The sequence below is a fragment of the Podarcis tiliguerta genome, assembly GCF_965153285.1.
Source record: "Podarcis tiliguerta genome assembly, chromosome: 5".
In the NCBI taxonomy this organism is placed as follows: Eukaryota; Metazoa; Chordata; class Lepidosauria; order Squamata; family Lacertidae; genus Podarcis; species Podarcis tiliguerta.
Genome location: NC_139538.1, coordinates 30,403,136 through 30,418,741, shown reverse-complemented (window position 1 = coordinate 30,418,741; position 15,606 = coordinate 30,403,136). Strand labels below are relative to the sequence as shown.

Genomic DNA, 15,606 nt, shown 5'->3' with positions numbered 1-15,606 from the left:
GTAATTTCATGTTTCATTAATAATATTTCCCATGCAGTTCTTATTCTCTTTTTGAAACACAACACTGGTTGCTAAATAAGCTTGAGGAAATCAAGTGTACATTTCCTTTACTTATATTTAAAATTACAGGTGCAACTTTCAACACACACAAGCAATATTCTCACAACGATAGATTGCTAATTTTAAAGACAGACGTAGTGGAGAACTCGTAAAAAATAGATTATTGGGTCTTGTTTTGTTTATTGATCTTGGAATCCTGCTTCTTCCCTGATTCTCTGCTCTCTTTTTTTGACTACTGCCAAGTCCCCATAGAATAGCTCTCCCTCACTGAAACCACTCAGCAAGTTCAAGCTTCTGTTAACCCCAATAACACGTTCTTCTTACTTAGAAGAGACAACTGAATAGGGATGGGGGGAGAGAACAAGGTTTCCATTTCAGAAAATGTTATTCAAGATCCAAACACTAAATGAACTTGCAGCAGCTTTGGGGTGCTACCCAGGCATCACCTGGTAGACTCGACATGTCTTCTTTTATTTTTCTTGTTCTTTCTTTCTTTCTTTTAAAAAAATTCAATTAACATACACTGCTGGGTGAAAGGAAGCCAGTAGGAAATACCTTTTGGTCCCCAAAGTTCTGAAGACTCCAGCAGATGAGCAATGTTAGATCTCAAAACAACAGAGGCACCCTCTGCCTCCACACCCACCCACCCATCAGCCAGCCTGCCCAGTTTTGCCCACCAAGCCTTTGTTGAGTTTTTAAGATCTCAATCAATCTTAACTCTGACCTCAGGATCACGGGAGGAAGATGGATGAGGAAGTGAATGACCTGTGACCTACTCCTACATTTGTCCTGCCACAGCCGTGCTGTTGGAAAATCAGTCTGGAACCTGTTCACAGCCCTCCAAGCTTACTCTTTTATAAGTTTTTGTGGACTTGAGATGGCTTTCTTTCTTCTCTTTAGCTGGCTGCCCAGTTCTATAACAATGCTTTTGGCTCTCTAGATGGTGTTTATTTTCACACAAAAATATTAAAGGGCAAGAATAGTGATTACCAAACACCAAATAACCAAACTCAGCCTCTGCAAGAGCATCCAAATCCAAAGTCATCTGATTCACCTGTACACTAATAGTTTGGATTCCAAGTAAACATGGCCATTAACAAGTGATTCATAGCAAAGCCTGTGGGCTTAGGAAACAGTGAGAAAAACATTTGTCTTGGAACTGGAAGAAATGGTTTTGGGTTTTTTGCAAGGAAAATACAATCAACAACTGATGAAATGGCTAACAATTTAAGACTGCTTGCTGGATTGCATTTTCTTCCAATGGAACGTTTAATGGGAGGGTTTTCAAACACAGGAGATGCAAAAGACAAAAGGTTTCTTTCTTCCTTTTATACATGATCTCATCAGGATTGGTCATTAACTTAAGGTGTGAATAATCAGTTTCCGTAAGTCCAGTAGAGCCGAACAGAGAGCTACCAAGAATTTTCTGTGTCAATGTCACTTTCAACCACCTACTGTTTTTTTTAAAAAAAATGTGGGGGCCTCCTGCCCCAAAAGATCACAAGTGATTTCTCCCACACAACACTCTGGCTGTCATGTGATTAGATAATAATGTGTGGGTCATTGACTAAGAAGTGTTTTAATTTGGCATCAATCAGGGTTAGCCAATACTGCCCCTAACACCCACTTTAGCAGAATGCAGAGTAATCTCTTTGCAAAGCACAACTTTCTAATTTGGTCCACCTGCTCTCCCACCAGCTAAACCATGCAAAAATAAAATGAAAGAAGTATTGCTTACAAACTAGGAAAAACAGCAATAATTTTAAGAAATCTCTTTCGATGCTAACACATCTCCCTCCCTCCCCCCAAAATCTACTCAGCATGACATCTGCATGTTGGTAACAAATTTGTTTGTTCTTGACATGCAAAGGTTTCCAACTTCCTGCCCACTCCAAGAGACAGAATAATTTACTCAAGACATGTGCCTTGTCATCATGCAATTCATTTTTCAATTCTCACTCCAACCTTTCATAATTGTGTTGCTGATAAGATATGCTCCTCTCTCCCACCCCCTACCCCTGCTTCCCCCCCACTGACATGAACATATCTGATGGAAGTATGATAGCAAAGGAAAATGTTTGTGCTCAGAGCTGCGTTCCTGCCAACGCTTAATTTCAATGCATAATAATGAACTTCACATTGCCCATAAATGATCATATAAAACCATCTCGGTATGAAATGCTTTGCAGGAAGAAGATGCCATTTTATACCTATTTTACAGAAATCAGCGTTATGTTTTGCTTTTTCCCATACCACATATATTGCACACACACATTTTTTTAAAAAAATCATTACCCTTAACAAAATGCAATTAAAATGACTCAGCCTCGGCATCGCTGGGCCTCATCCATTTAGCAACATATACAAAGAGGCATTCATTTGGCAAAAAGAGCCATTAGAGACTGATCCTGAACATGCGACTAAGGGGGCAATCAAGTCCATAATCAGTAATAACCTATTTATAAAATCATGATAATGTATAACTAAAAATCACAGGCGCCCACAAAGGCGATTTAAATCTCCCCTCCCTTTTCTTTTCTTTAAGATAAGCTGCCTTTTATAAGAACCTTAATCCTTAATTCTGCAGAGAAGGGGGAAAGGAGGGGGGGGGCAAACAGATGACTTCTTGCATTTCTTAGAGTCTCCTAGCATGCTCCTTTGTAAAGGAAACAATGGAGACTTTCTGAGAAATAAAAATATTTCACAAAAGCAGCCATGTCACGTATTCAAGGATTATTTCGTGAAAAGTTATCAAATGAGACACTAAAGAGTCATTCCTTAGGGCCCCTGAGAAACAAAAAGAAGCTTCTGTCCTCTGCCATGAAGGGGGAGACAGCTTGTTGCTGCTGTGCCCTTTCTTTTAGCCGGAATAGCAATCTCACCTTTTAAAAAAAAGAAAGGAAGAGAAATTGATTCTGCCCCTTTAAACAGCACTGGCTCAGATAACATGGCTTCCACCCTCATTCAAATGTGAATGGGGAGATGCAAGCCAGTTCTAATCTACCCTCTGATAGCAAATGTGCCGTGCCTTCTGCCGATTGTGGTGGTGCCATTTGTTCTGTCAGTATTATGCACTCCTTAGCCCTGCCACCTGGAACTACTGGACTTCCTCATTAGACCCCTTCATCCCATTGCATCCCACAGGGACTGCTAATTACGGGCAGCCTTCCACCGATTCTCATCTCTGATTCAATTATGAACACCAGCCCCTAATGAACTGCACAATGCAGGGGGGCCCTACCTTGGCATTCTCCATTGTGCTCTTCATACCCAGCATTGCACAGGCAGTTGCCAATGGGTACCAGCCATTCACCATCTGCCCCGCAGTACATCTTTGGCACATCCTTCTCTTCGGAATTGTTCACACAAGAGCCGCGAACTTCCACCAGAGAGGACGTGTCTGCCCCGGTGATCGTGTCCGGAAACTGGGCCAGGTTACGGACTGTCAGCGGGCACTTCTTGTAGAAAACGCGGACAGACACTAAGGCAATGCAAGCGCCGACATCCTGGAAAGCCAGGTAAAATCCCTTCTTGCTCAGGGGCCCCACGTCGCGGATCTCAGTGTTGAGCTTCATGATCCTGTCTCCAATGTCCACCTGAGTGAAGCTCTCGTCGGCCGCGATGGTGTCAATCTTAGCAAACTGGCTCTCGCGGATAAAGCGCTCCTTATCGTTGCTTGACTCGTAGTAGTAGAGGTTAAAAGTCTCTTTGCAAGTCCCCATGACACCTGGCAAGCTGTTGCAGTCTCTGAGTGTGAACTTGATTTCAATATAAACCCTCTGAGCCCCTTCGCGGGGAATCCAATCAGTTCGTAACCAGTTGTTCTGACTGGACTCCATCACGTTGCAGACTTGATAAGTGCGGATCGGAGTGTTTTTCTCATCCATAATACTCACTTCCTCCCACTGTGAAGAACCAAAAGGGACAAACGTGAGACGGGAAGAGTGTGAAAAGCATAATCAAACCTTGCTACCGCCAGATAAATTAATTCCTCTCCCCCCCCAATTGGCTTCCTTTATTTCTCTTTATACCGGAAGCCATTAAAAAAATCAGAACATACAGGGTGCTTCAAACACATGAGCAAAAATAAAGCCATATAGTGAAAAGGAAATCAGGTTTTAATAGCAGCCTAATTGAAGACCTCAGGAAAGTGATATTTTCCAAAGAAAAACGGATATATGCTAGCTTGTAATCAACCTTAATATGCCATGATCTGAATAGACCTTCGTAGCTGGGAGTCTTATAAAACCCAAACACTGTGCAACCTTAACAGGTATTCTACTCTGCATATAAAGGTTGATTTATTTTTTAAAAGCAAGATACAAAGATATAAGTTGGCAACCCTATATATATTTACCTGGGAACAAGCCCAAATATGTCTTACTTCTGAGGAATTAAGAATGGGATTGCACTATAAGAAACTTGCCCAGGGTTGCATGCAACATGAGTGGCAGAACAGGAAACAAGAACAAGATCGGCTCAATTATCTATGCAGGATATTGCAATACTATCTGGTGACTATGATAAAATAACAACACATATATGGAAAGGAAAGAAAGGCTGCAGCTCTGTGGCAAAACACCTCTGCATTCAGGTCACCAGGTTCAATTTCTGGCATCTCTAGGTAGGGCTAGGAAAAGACCCCTCCCGAAATCCCTGAAGAACCACTGCAAGTCAGTGTAGACAACACAGAACTCAATGTACCAATAGTCTAACTTGGTACAAAGCAGTTTCCCCCGTTCCTCCTCTCTCAGTCAGCCTTACAGCAACCCCTGAAATATAGAGCAGAATCATTATGTTACAGATGTAGAAGGGAGAGACCCTGGCTGTGGCTGAGAGAATAGCAGCTTGCCTAAGCCACCTAGTGATCTTATGGCAGAGGAGAATCCACAATTCCATTAACTAGCACTCCCAGCTATTACACTACAACCGCTTACTGATCCTCTCTCACTTTCCAGAACTACTCATAATGCCCAGCTCCAACCCTATTCAACCACCTTCAGCCATCAGCAAATACCTATTACGTCCATTGCACAGACTAACTCAACCTTCACATGCTTGGTTCCCTGCAGTAATTTTGGACTACAACCTCCATCAGGCCCAGTCAGCATAGCTGGTGAGGCTGGTGGAAGTTGTAATCCAAACTATCTGCAGGACACCAGATTGGCAAAAGCTGAGCTATCTGAAGTTCTCAGTCCATAAAATATAATATATTTGTGTGTATATATCATTTGCCTCTCTGTATTTATATTCTGAGGTAAACGTAAAAAAGTAAAGGACCCCTGGTTAAGTCTAGTCAAAGGCAACTATGGGGTGCGGTGCTCATCCCTTCAGGCCAAGGGAGCCGGTATTTGTCCGCAGAAAGCTTTCCGGGTCATGTGGCCAGCATGACTAAACCACTTCTGGTGCAATGAGACACCATGACAAGTGTCAGAGTGCACGGAAATGCTGTTAACCTTCCTGCCACAGCGGTACCTATTTATCTACTTTCACTGGTGTGCTTTCGAACTGTTAGGTTGGCAGGAACTAGGACAGAGCAACGGGCGCTCACTCCGTCACACAGATTCCAACCACTGACCTTCCAATTAGAAAGCCCAAGAGGCTCAGTGGTTTAGACCACAGCGCCACTTGCTTCTCTATCTCTATAGTCACCACCTTGGAGCGATTGCAGTGAAATGCAAGCATACCTATATTTTTTCTGGCTTGCACCCACTGGTTCCATTTCAAGCATTCTGGCTTACGGCAGCTCAGGACAACACAATTTTACATTCTTAAACTCTATAGCAACAATGGAGCAACAGACCATGCCTCATAAACCTGCATTGCCTAACTGAAAGGTGAGCTTTCTTCTTAAATTCTGGACTGGTTTTTTTAAAAAATTAGAATGCCAAACATGATAATAACCACCCCACAGAAAAATGAAACTTTGATTAAGAATGAATTAGATTCTGTATTATCAAGCCGCATTCCGGCAGGAGTGTGATGAACATATCATAAAAGAAAAGGAGAGTGGAAGTGGTCAATAAGAGCTTTGAACATTGTTAAATGAGATTATGTTAATCACATGATACAGAAAAGAAAGCTACTGCTGAGGCCTTTTCTGTCTCTTCTTTTTGAGAAAGGAGCACCGTTCTGCTGAATTAAGGTTCAAAGGGTGGGAAGGACCTTTTTTCATTTATGCAAAATAATAGCTAAATTCTAAGGTTCCAGCTTATACAATGAAGCATGTGGGGAGCGGAGGGTGGGGGGGAAATGGAACAGTTAGAATCCAAATTCCTGGCAATCAAGTATTAAACATGCTCTGCTAAATGGACACTGTAGGACCCAGCCTACAACTCTAATGCATCCTGTACATTTCCATTGACGTTTGTAACCATTCCGGTCCTGTTTAGGTTAAAAAGAATCTAGTTTGATAGCTGGGTCAGCATATAGATCTCTGGCCGTCACCAGAGTCAAAAGGATCGTATCAGACTTATTGCCTAGAGAAGATGGTTGCAAATCCACACACACACATACACACACCTTAAAAAAAGGAAAGAGAGGAATAAATCAATAACCAGGTGGAAACTGGAAAGCCATTTATCAGTGTAAAATGCTAACATGATGTAAGCAACAGTGTTCTCTAATTTACAACTGCCATGAAATGAACATTGTGTTACAGTCCTGCCCTTTATGATCCACCACTTTCCACGTTATCAGCCTATAGTCTGTGCAGGGGCGAGGGAAGGAAGAGGAGAGGGAAATAAGAATTGTCCATGGGATTTCCTTTTTGCCCCTTTGCACAAAAGAAGTTTGGCTCCAAAGCCTATTGAAGTCTGTGAAAGGAACATGGCTGCATTCAGTAGCTCCTTGCTGCAAAAGCCCTTCTGACTTTCTCCCTTTTGGTTTTTGTTTGACAAGAGGTGTTTGTTTATTTATAGACATTTGCCTCAATATATTTGAGGCAAATGGCCCAATACTATAAATGCCCCCCCCCAACACATTTCCAACCGTTATAAATTTGAAACGTTAAAAGTGTTGTCAAAAACAAACACTTCCTCTCTATTTTTTCATTTCAGCTTCTAAACCAACTCTTCCCATGGTTTAATAATCCCACAGTAAAAGCATTCCAGACCTAGGATTTCCTTTCAACTGTGAATTTTAAAGGTAAATCATTAATTAAATTTATAATGTAACACATTCATTCCTCTAGGGCTGCTATAGATTTAGTAATAGCGCTATTCACTGGTAAAGTGGCCTATTTTTATCTCCAACGTCTCATATTAACACATAAAATACTTCACACTTCAGGAATGACCTGTTCTGGATCCATAAAAAGAGGGCGGAGCCAAGGGCTTTGCAACGTACAGTGAGCTTATACACAGTATAAAATGAAGGCCGTGCTGATCTGCGAAGGCTCTATACCTTTGGGTGTTCTTGAAGGCAGAGGGAGGGAGAAGTGTTACTTTTCCCAGCGCTTTGAAACAAATCTGCAGCATATGCAGCTATACGAAAGCACTTTCAAGGCACTCCTGCAGACAGACTTGAAGACAAGACTAAGCCCTCTTGATTTTCCCCCACTGCCAACGTGAAAAGGCAGCACACAGAGACATGGATTTATTGAAACTAGTCCTCTTTACATTTCTCCTCAGACTTCGTATGTTACGAACGTTAAGTCACAGATACACACACACGCAAACACCTTGAAAATTAATATAGGGTCATCCTCTGCCAATCAGTCACAATTGCTGACTTCTTCAAAATGGCGATATTTGAATCTACAGAAGGGATGCCCCATGGGTGCACAGAAAGAAAGACTAATTCATTGACCTTTCCAGGGTATAGGATTAACTGAGACGCCTGACTCTCACCCAGATAAAGCTGTACCTTTCCCCACTGTCAAAGATGAGGGCAATTGCCGGCAATCAACAGTGAATGTGTGCTGTCTGCACCGCCAGAGGCCTGTCAATCATTCCCCTTTTCTAGGGCTGGGGGAGGCAGGCAGGGAACGGTTCCAGGGACAGCACAGTGTGCACAGGCACAGCAAAACCTGACTGCAGTCAAGTTCGGGCAGAGCAACAACGAGAGCAGGACAATACACCATTTTCCCATGATAGGGCTAATTCAGAGCTTATGCATAATGCATCGCTACATAAACAGCCTCGCATTCCTTCCATTTGTCACCATCCTCCCCACCCACCACCTTTCTTCTTCTTTTTAATTACAGGACCGACGGACGTCCAACTACAGTATATTTCATTAGCCCATTGAAGGAATTTGCCTTCCTGTTTATTATATAACTGGCAATCTTTCCAAACTTTAGTGTGTTTTTTAATTATTTGGACTTAGTTAGGCATCAATTGTTTGCCTCTAAGCGCAGCAAGAAGAGGTTTCCATTTAATTTTAAAGGGATTTGAGCATATTTGAATGGAAATACCACATACATTGTTTCTCTCCCCCCCCCCCGAAATTGCTCTTAATATTCACCCTGCATATGTGGCAGTGAAAATAAGGTGGCGGTTTCTATCTGCACCTCTCCCCACCCCCGGTAATTAATAAAAATTCCTGATCCCATGGCATGCTGGGGACACAGTACCTACGGTAAGAATCAGGATCTACTCAGCAGTTCTTTAGCAGACTAAGTGACTGCATGGTATTTGTCCACAAATCCTTTGCTAAATTAAGAGTGAACGTCTGCACAGAGTCCTGACTAAGCTGAGATTCCGTTCTCTCCCAGAATCCAGATCTGCAAATGTGTTAAACATTCACAATTCGGCAATGGATTAAGAAGAAGCTCTTGCTCTGCTTTGCTTTATACACTGCACTGCTGTCCCCCCAAAAGCAGAGGTTTTGATTTTGATTTTGTTTCTTAATGAAGGAAAGAAACCTCATGGACTAGAATATCTAATCTATTAAGGTAGCATCACACCTTTGGAATTGTCCTAAGCTGACACAAATCCTGTTCACCTGCCATCTGGGAACTGGATAGTGGTCACCCTAAATCAGGGCTTGGGAACAATGGAGCCCTCCATGAGGTGTTGGACAACAAAACCCATCATCCATGCTGGCTGAGCCTGATGGCATTTAGAGCCCAGCAAGATCCGGACGGCCACAGGTTCCCCATCCCTGCTCTCAATGTAACTCCACTTCTTTGGAAGAAGCAGGTATAGACATTTATTGTATCTAAGGCCACAATCCTATGCAAACTTACCTTGGAGTAAGCCTCATTGAACCCTCAGAAACTTGCACCCGAGTGAGCATGCATAGATGCCTTGCAAGGAAATTAACCTCACTGAACTATACAGGGTTTCCTTGGGAGAAATATTCTTAGGGTTGGGTTGTAAATATGCGTTCTTTGATCAGATTCTGAAAGTCTATTTCCACTCTCTACGGTTTCCTTCTTGACAGAGCTATGCATTGGGAGTATAAGGTTTCTCCAACAAAGTGTAATTCACATCACAGGCTACGGAAGAAATGTGACCTTCTCCCCACAATCAACAATAATCGAGCCATTAGGATTCACCAGAAACGTACTAATCATTCCATTTTACCTAGATGATCAGATAGGGATGCTGAACTTACCCCTCCTTCCAACGGGCTTGCTATCCACCCAAGTTCACCCTGAACAGATCTGGAATCCAATAAGGTAACTGCAAAAAGGGGGAAACAAACATAAATGACAAGTTACACTTACTGAAACTCAGGCGAAGTTTTTAGAAAAAAATTACCTGACTATTTCCACATGTGAAGAGAAAGATCCTCACTCAGACAAGATTTATATCAACACTTTCTTTTTTAACCAGTCACGCCAGTGGTCATGGACTACTTTCAATTAGAGATCAATATTTACTCAAACTTTGTGGCCGTGATCCAGTAAAAAAGTTAAATTAATCAGAAATGAGCACCTTAGTCAGATCCCTGCCCAAATGCTTCATAATCATGCATACCCACATACTTGGGAGTAAGCACCACTGTGTTTAGACTTACTGCCTAGATCTCATGGTGGAAGTTAATGAGGCTTCAGTTATCTATGGTTAATTTGTTAATTAAATGCAACTAACTCTTTTATGGATCACTGAATTTCCACAGTGGTGAATGTGATACACACATCACGGTAACCTTTACAACACTCCTACAGGGCAAGACAGATTTAGTATTCCCATTCGGCACCTACTGCCATGGTGCCTTCCTAATGCAAAGGTATCCCATGTGGTATGGCCATGACTATTGGCCATACTGGCTGGGGCTGAAGGAAGTGGGAATCCAACAACTTCTGGAGGGAACCCCATTGACCCTATCCTAGAGTCACCTCTTGACTGATAGCTCAGTTGACAGACTCTTAATCTCAGGTTCGTGGGTTCGAGCCCCACACTGAGCAAAAAGATTCCTGCACTTCAGAAGGTTGGAACAGACAGCCCTTGGGTTCCTTTACAATTCTATGAATTGAGAACCTCCATGCTCACAGCTCATTCTCTGAACTACACCCCACAACTGTACAAAGGGTGCTGCAAGGCCAACGGCCTGGCGGTTAAACACTTGAAGATATCAAGTAAAAATTAAAAAAAAATCTTACTACTGATAAGCAATGCTTCTATTTAGCCCTCTCATTTATATGCAGCACAATCCTATCTGCACTGAATCAGAAGCCCCACTGTTTTCCATGGGGTTTATTCCCATGTAGACATGCTATTGGTTTTAGCCATGCAGAACAGTCTTGTGAAGAAAGTATCACTGTCGTCTTCAGGGGACTTTATTGCTCACAAAGAGCTAAGGATTTACAAAGCTGAGGAAGAGTGAAAGGACAGGCTTATATATATATACCTGTGGTGGGAAATGAGGTATGTAACATGTAGACACTCCAATAATAAGTATCATGAAAGTAATTTCATTTGTCTTGTAATAAATGTCCTTGTTTACACCGTCCGTCACTTCTGTTTCATGAATTGCACATCTCTTAGGGGTATGTCAGTGAATTTCTGAAGCAGGTGGAGCACACAGCTTGACATATAGTATAATCCAAATTGGTGTATCGCTGCCACCGTAAACACTGAACCCAATATGTTTTGTTACCACCTTCTGGGTGTTTAATGACACTTGCAAGAAAAAAACAGGTGTATTTTCCTTTTAATCCACCTTCCAGGGTAATATTTCTAGGAGTAAGAGATTGGATGCATTGAGTGAGGAGGGAGGGGGTATTAATTCTGTAGGAAACAAAAAAAAAAGTGGGGGGGGGGAGAACCTCAGTGTGTACTAAGGCCCACCACTGCATTCTTTGTACCTCCTAAGCCTCTTGTTAAAGATGGAGTAAGAGGTGGGGACATGAAAAATGGCTCCCCTGGTACAGATTTAACTTAAAGACGCTGAGACATTCAATGAAATCTCAGCCCCTCAGTTCCTCTCCCCCCCCCCCAGCCTTTCCCATAGTCAGACTACAAAAACCACAAGTTCTAAATAAATCATAAATAAGGGTTTCAAACTACAACAAACAAATGCAACATCCTTTCTGACTGAAATGGTTATATTTTATTTAGTTTGTTGTTGTTTTTAAGCCAATGATGATCATTTGCAATTTCTGCAGACATTGCCTCCTCTCCCTTTGGAAGATCAAGAAGAACCAACCAAAAACTATTTTAAGAGAGACAGAGAAAGAGACAGACAAAGCCTTCTCAGATTGGTCCAGCGCTCCTGCACCAGAGAGGACAAGGCTTTTCCATCCCTTGGAATGAACGGAAAACAAGAAAGTGGGAAGACAGTGTGGCTGAGTTGCTGATGGCAAAGAAAATGATGAAAAACAAGGGAAAAGGGGGGGGGTAGAGCGTTGCATTTTTTTAAAATGCAAGAGTGTAGGGATATCTCAGGCACAGGCAAATCCATCTGCAAAATGCTTTGCCTCTCGGTTTCAAGTTTAAACTGCACATTGCCTGCATCTGTGCTCTTCTGTACCAGGTGATTGCCAGGCCTCTGACATTATACCATGGCCAGGTTTGCCCTAGGAGTTGCAGGAGCCAAATCGCGAGCAGATGGACACACACGGGCATCTCTCTCTCACACACACACACACTCACAAACAGGGAGCAGCGCAGACAAACACACCCCTTCTTGTCAAGCTGGTTTAGGAACGTGCAGGCCACCTGGATGTATGCAAAGCCAGACAGGTACTCCAGGAAACTGCGTGTGTGTGTGTGTGTGTGTGTAAGCGCGCGCGTGTCCCGGGTTACGTAACATCAGTCTTACGAACACCAAGATCTTTAGGCTTCCTTCCTTCCTCATCATCTTTCCAAGACGAAGACTAATAACAACAAAAACAATGCCCAGTTCGTACGCCCTCCGCGGAATGCAGCAAGCCAGGAGGTGCAAGAGGGCGCGCGGACGGAGCAGGGAGCGAGGGTTGCTTTGAACTTTAGGGCTCTAACCTAGATTTTACACGGGTGCAAAAAGGGAAGAATCTGGCCCCGTCCGCAAAATAAAAAGGGCCTTTTTTTTCCTGGCGTGGCGGCGGGTCCCGCGGCGTGACTTGCGAGCAGGTCGGCTCCAGGCATCTCGGAAAATCCAGGTCAAGCTCCCACGCGCTTTTGCGCCGCGCGCGCCGGGACGTCGCGTCTGCGGCAAACGCAGCTCCCCAGCAAGGCGAGGATCCGAGGCGGCTCCAGCCCGCCCCGCCGCCTCTCCAAACTTCCACCTCTCCCCGTCCAGGGGGCGACGCGATGGTGCCGGCGGACGTGGGGAGTCTGGCTGCGGGGCGAAGCTCCGGCAAAAGGAAGCAGGACGGGTGGGTAGGTGGGTGGAGAAGCACCCTGGCGACGCTTCCCCTTCGGCTGTCCAGCCTCGCTTGGCACGGAGGGAGCGAGCCCAGCCGGGAGGTCGTCCGTCGGTCCGTCCGGAAGGCAGGCGCCTGGGTCGAACTTTCTCCTGGCCGCACAAGTTGCCCACAAGAGCGTCCTGCAAAGCGCGCGCGCTGCCGGCCGCTCACGGTCCCTACCGCTGGAAGACGGTGTTGGGGGGAAGCACCCCAAACCCCGGAGAAAAAGGAGAGATGGATGGAGCCTCCGATCGGCCCGGGGTACCAACCACTACCAACCCCCGTCGCTTTTTAAATTTTATTTTCCCACTCACCTTCGTTGGCTGGATATACCCGAGAGCCGGTAACCCCCTCGCAAATCCCAAAGAGAAGCGGCAAGACGGTGAAGAAATATACAATCCCAGCCATGGTTTTTTGGTGCCAGCGCTGCTCCTGTCTCCTCTATCCCAGTGGAATAAATGCTTAAATTGGGAGTGCAGCAGGCTGTAGACATTGCCAAGGGGGCGGGGGAGGGACCGTGACGTACAGCCGTCCATCAAGCCCGCCCTCCTGTCGGAGGCGCTGCTCGGGAAGAAAGCCCCGCCCCGTCCCCCTCGCCGCCCCGCCCCGTCCCAAGCCTCGCCTCCTTCCCGCCCGTCGTCCAACGGGGCGAAAGTGTCTGAGCGGCGACGGATCCTCTCTCTTCCAGGCTCGCCTTTCCCCGACCACAGGCATCGCCATCCCCGCCGTCCTGCTGAAGAATCCCTCCAAGCCGGGCACGGAAACGCTGCTCCGTGTTCATTACTTCACACACACACAAACGCCCGGCGCGCGTCAGTACAGAGCCCGAGTTTCCCGGGGCTCTTTTCTGGAGAGCAAACAAGGATCGGATTCCTCTGGAAAGAAGCGATTAGCAAAGCGGCTCCTTTTCTTTTTTTAAATCTTTGATGAAATAACTGCACTGCCCTCTACACAGTTTCCTTTAAAAAGAGACTAAGAATAACAGTAACAGCAAACAACTTGACTATCTGAATGATATTTAGATAGATAATATCTAGGATGCGGTGACCAATGCGGCGCGAAATGATTTTGCGCACCGGGTACCTGTCTGCCTGGTGCGCGCCGTTTCCTCGCCATCTAAACCCGGGTTTAGATCGCGATCCCTTTTTTCCGGGCAGAAAAATCTCTGGATGAAAGATCTTCCCGGGGGCGGGGGGGGGGGGTAACGGTTGGGTGGAAGGGAAGGAGGAGAGGGGTTTTCTGTCCGGTGTGTGCGCGCGTTCGTGCGCGCGGTATTGTTGCAATAAGCTGCCGGTCACCTTTCCAAACCGAGAGCCACTAACTGAGCAGCCAAGTTATTTTTCCACCACCCCAGTCTCTCCATTGACAGGCAGACTGTTTTTAATCGGCTTCTCGGCCAAGCCGGTTTTGTGCAAGTACAGTAAACGAATGAAAAAGGGTCCCACACCGACACTGCACAGCCGATCCCGGTGATCCAGAGAAACTGACGGCACCGGAGGCGTCTGAAAACTTTTTTGATAAACAGGAAAGACAATAGGAAGCGAGTCGCAGGAGATATGTGCGTGGCTTGTGGTGCCCATTTCTTGGCAAACCCACAATATCCAGGCAAAGACAGATCTCTTTGGAGAGGATTTCTCCGACTTGATCACCACCCGCTCTCGCTTAACTGCAGACAACGGGTGAAGCGGGTGTCACCCGCCTCCCTCCCTGGGATCTTGCATACATTTCAAGCGCCCACGGCTTGTGGTCTTTTACATACGCCGGGAGTGATCGCAAGGAAAAGTCCACGAGGGGAGAAAGGAGCAAGCAAAAGAACCCATGAACTGGTGTGGGTGGGTTTCTTTTCTTTCCCCCCTCCCCTGAGCGGAAAAGGGCTGCGACCCACACAGAGAACAGGTTGGGGGTGGATTCCAGCGCTCCTCGTTCACGCCAGCGAGGAAGAGCTTCCAACACAAGCCAACAGCGCCCCCTCGTGGGTTCCCGGTTAGTGAAGAGAATGCAGACAAAGACGTCAATGTGACAAGGTAGATTTTTTTAAAAAAGTGTTTGCATCAAAGTCTTTGCTCCCCCGCCGCCCAACTAGAACCAAAAGGCAGCATCAATATAATATGCCTTCGCAAACAGCTTCTTTTTTAGATCTTCAGCAGCACTGCAAGAGATTTAAGATTTAAGCGAGGAGTTCTGTCAGGGCTGACCGGTCCCATTTCTCCACCTGAAGCTAAAAAGAGAAAGTTGCCGCCTCCCCCTTTCTCTGCCAGCCCCTGCCCCATCTATTGAAGAGAGGGTCGCATGGCTTACCAGGGTCCCATGGCTGCAGCTTTCAGTGTGGTGATGAGGGGCACCACCCTAGAATGTGAGGAGATGAAGACTCTGTGTTGGCCAGTAGGCAATGGCTTTTTTCCACCTGCCTTGTCACACCCTCCAGCCCTAGGAGCCTTCAGAACCATAGAATTGTAGAGTTGGAAGGGACCCCAAAAGTCATTTAGTCCAACCCCCTGCAATGTAGGAATCTCAATTAAAGCATCCAGGACAGATGGCCATCTAACCTCTGCTGAAAAACCTCCAAGGAAGGAGAGCCCACAACCTCGCGAGGGAGACAGCTCCACAGTCGAAGAGCTTTTACTGTCAGAAAGTACTTCTTGGTGTTTAGTCGGAATCTTCTTTCTGGTAACTCGAAGGCACTGGTTCAAGTCCTAACATCTAGAAGAGGAGAAAACAAGTTTGCTTTGCGACAGCTCTTAAGTTATTTGAAGATGGCGATCATATCT

The 15,606-nt window shown here is 45.3% G+C and overlaps 1 protein-coding gene across 2 annotated transcripts in view; it reads right to left on the bottom strand.

Moving 5' to 3' along the window:
• The window catches only part of EPHA4 (EPH receptor A4), a 156,354-nt gene extending 143,047 nt beyond the window's left edge, over positions 1-13,307 (bottom strand). For both annotated transcript variants that reach the window (XM_083442657.1, XM_083442656.1), the window contains exons 1-3: positions 13,153-13,307; positions 9,622-9,689; positions 3,302-3,965 (exon numbers count right to left, since the gene is read on the bottom strand). In XM_083442657.1, coding sequence (XP_083298783.1) covers positions 3,302-3,965; positions 9,622-9,689; positions 13,153-13,246 — 826 coding nt within the window. In that variant the 5' untranslated portion in view covers positions 13,247-13,307. The remainder of the gene's footprint in view (positions 1-3,301; positions 3,966-9,621; positions 9,690-13,152) is intronic.
• Between the last annotated feature and the right edge of the window lie 2,299 nt (positions 13,308-15,606).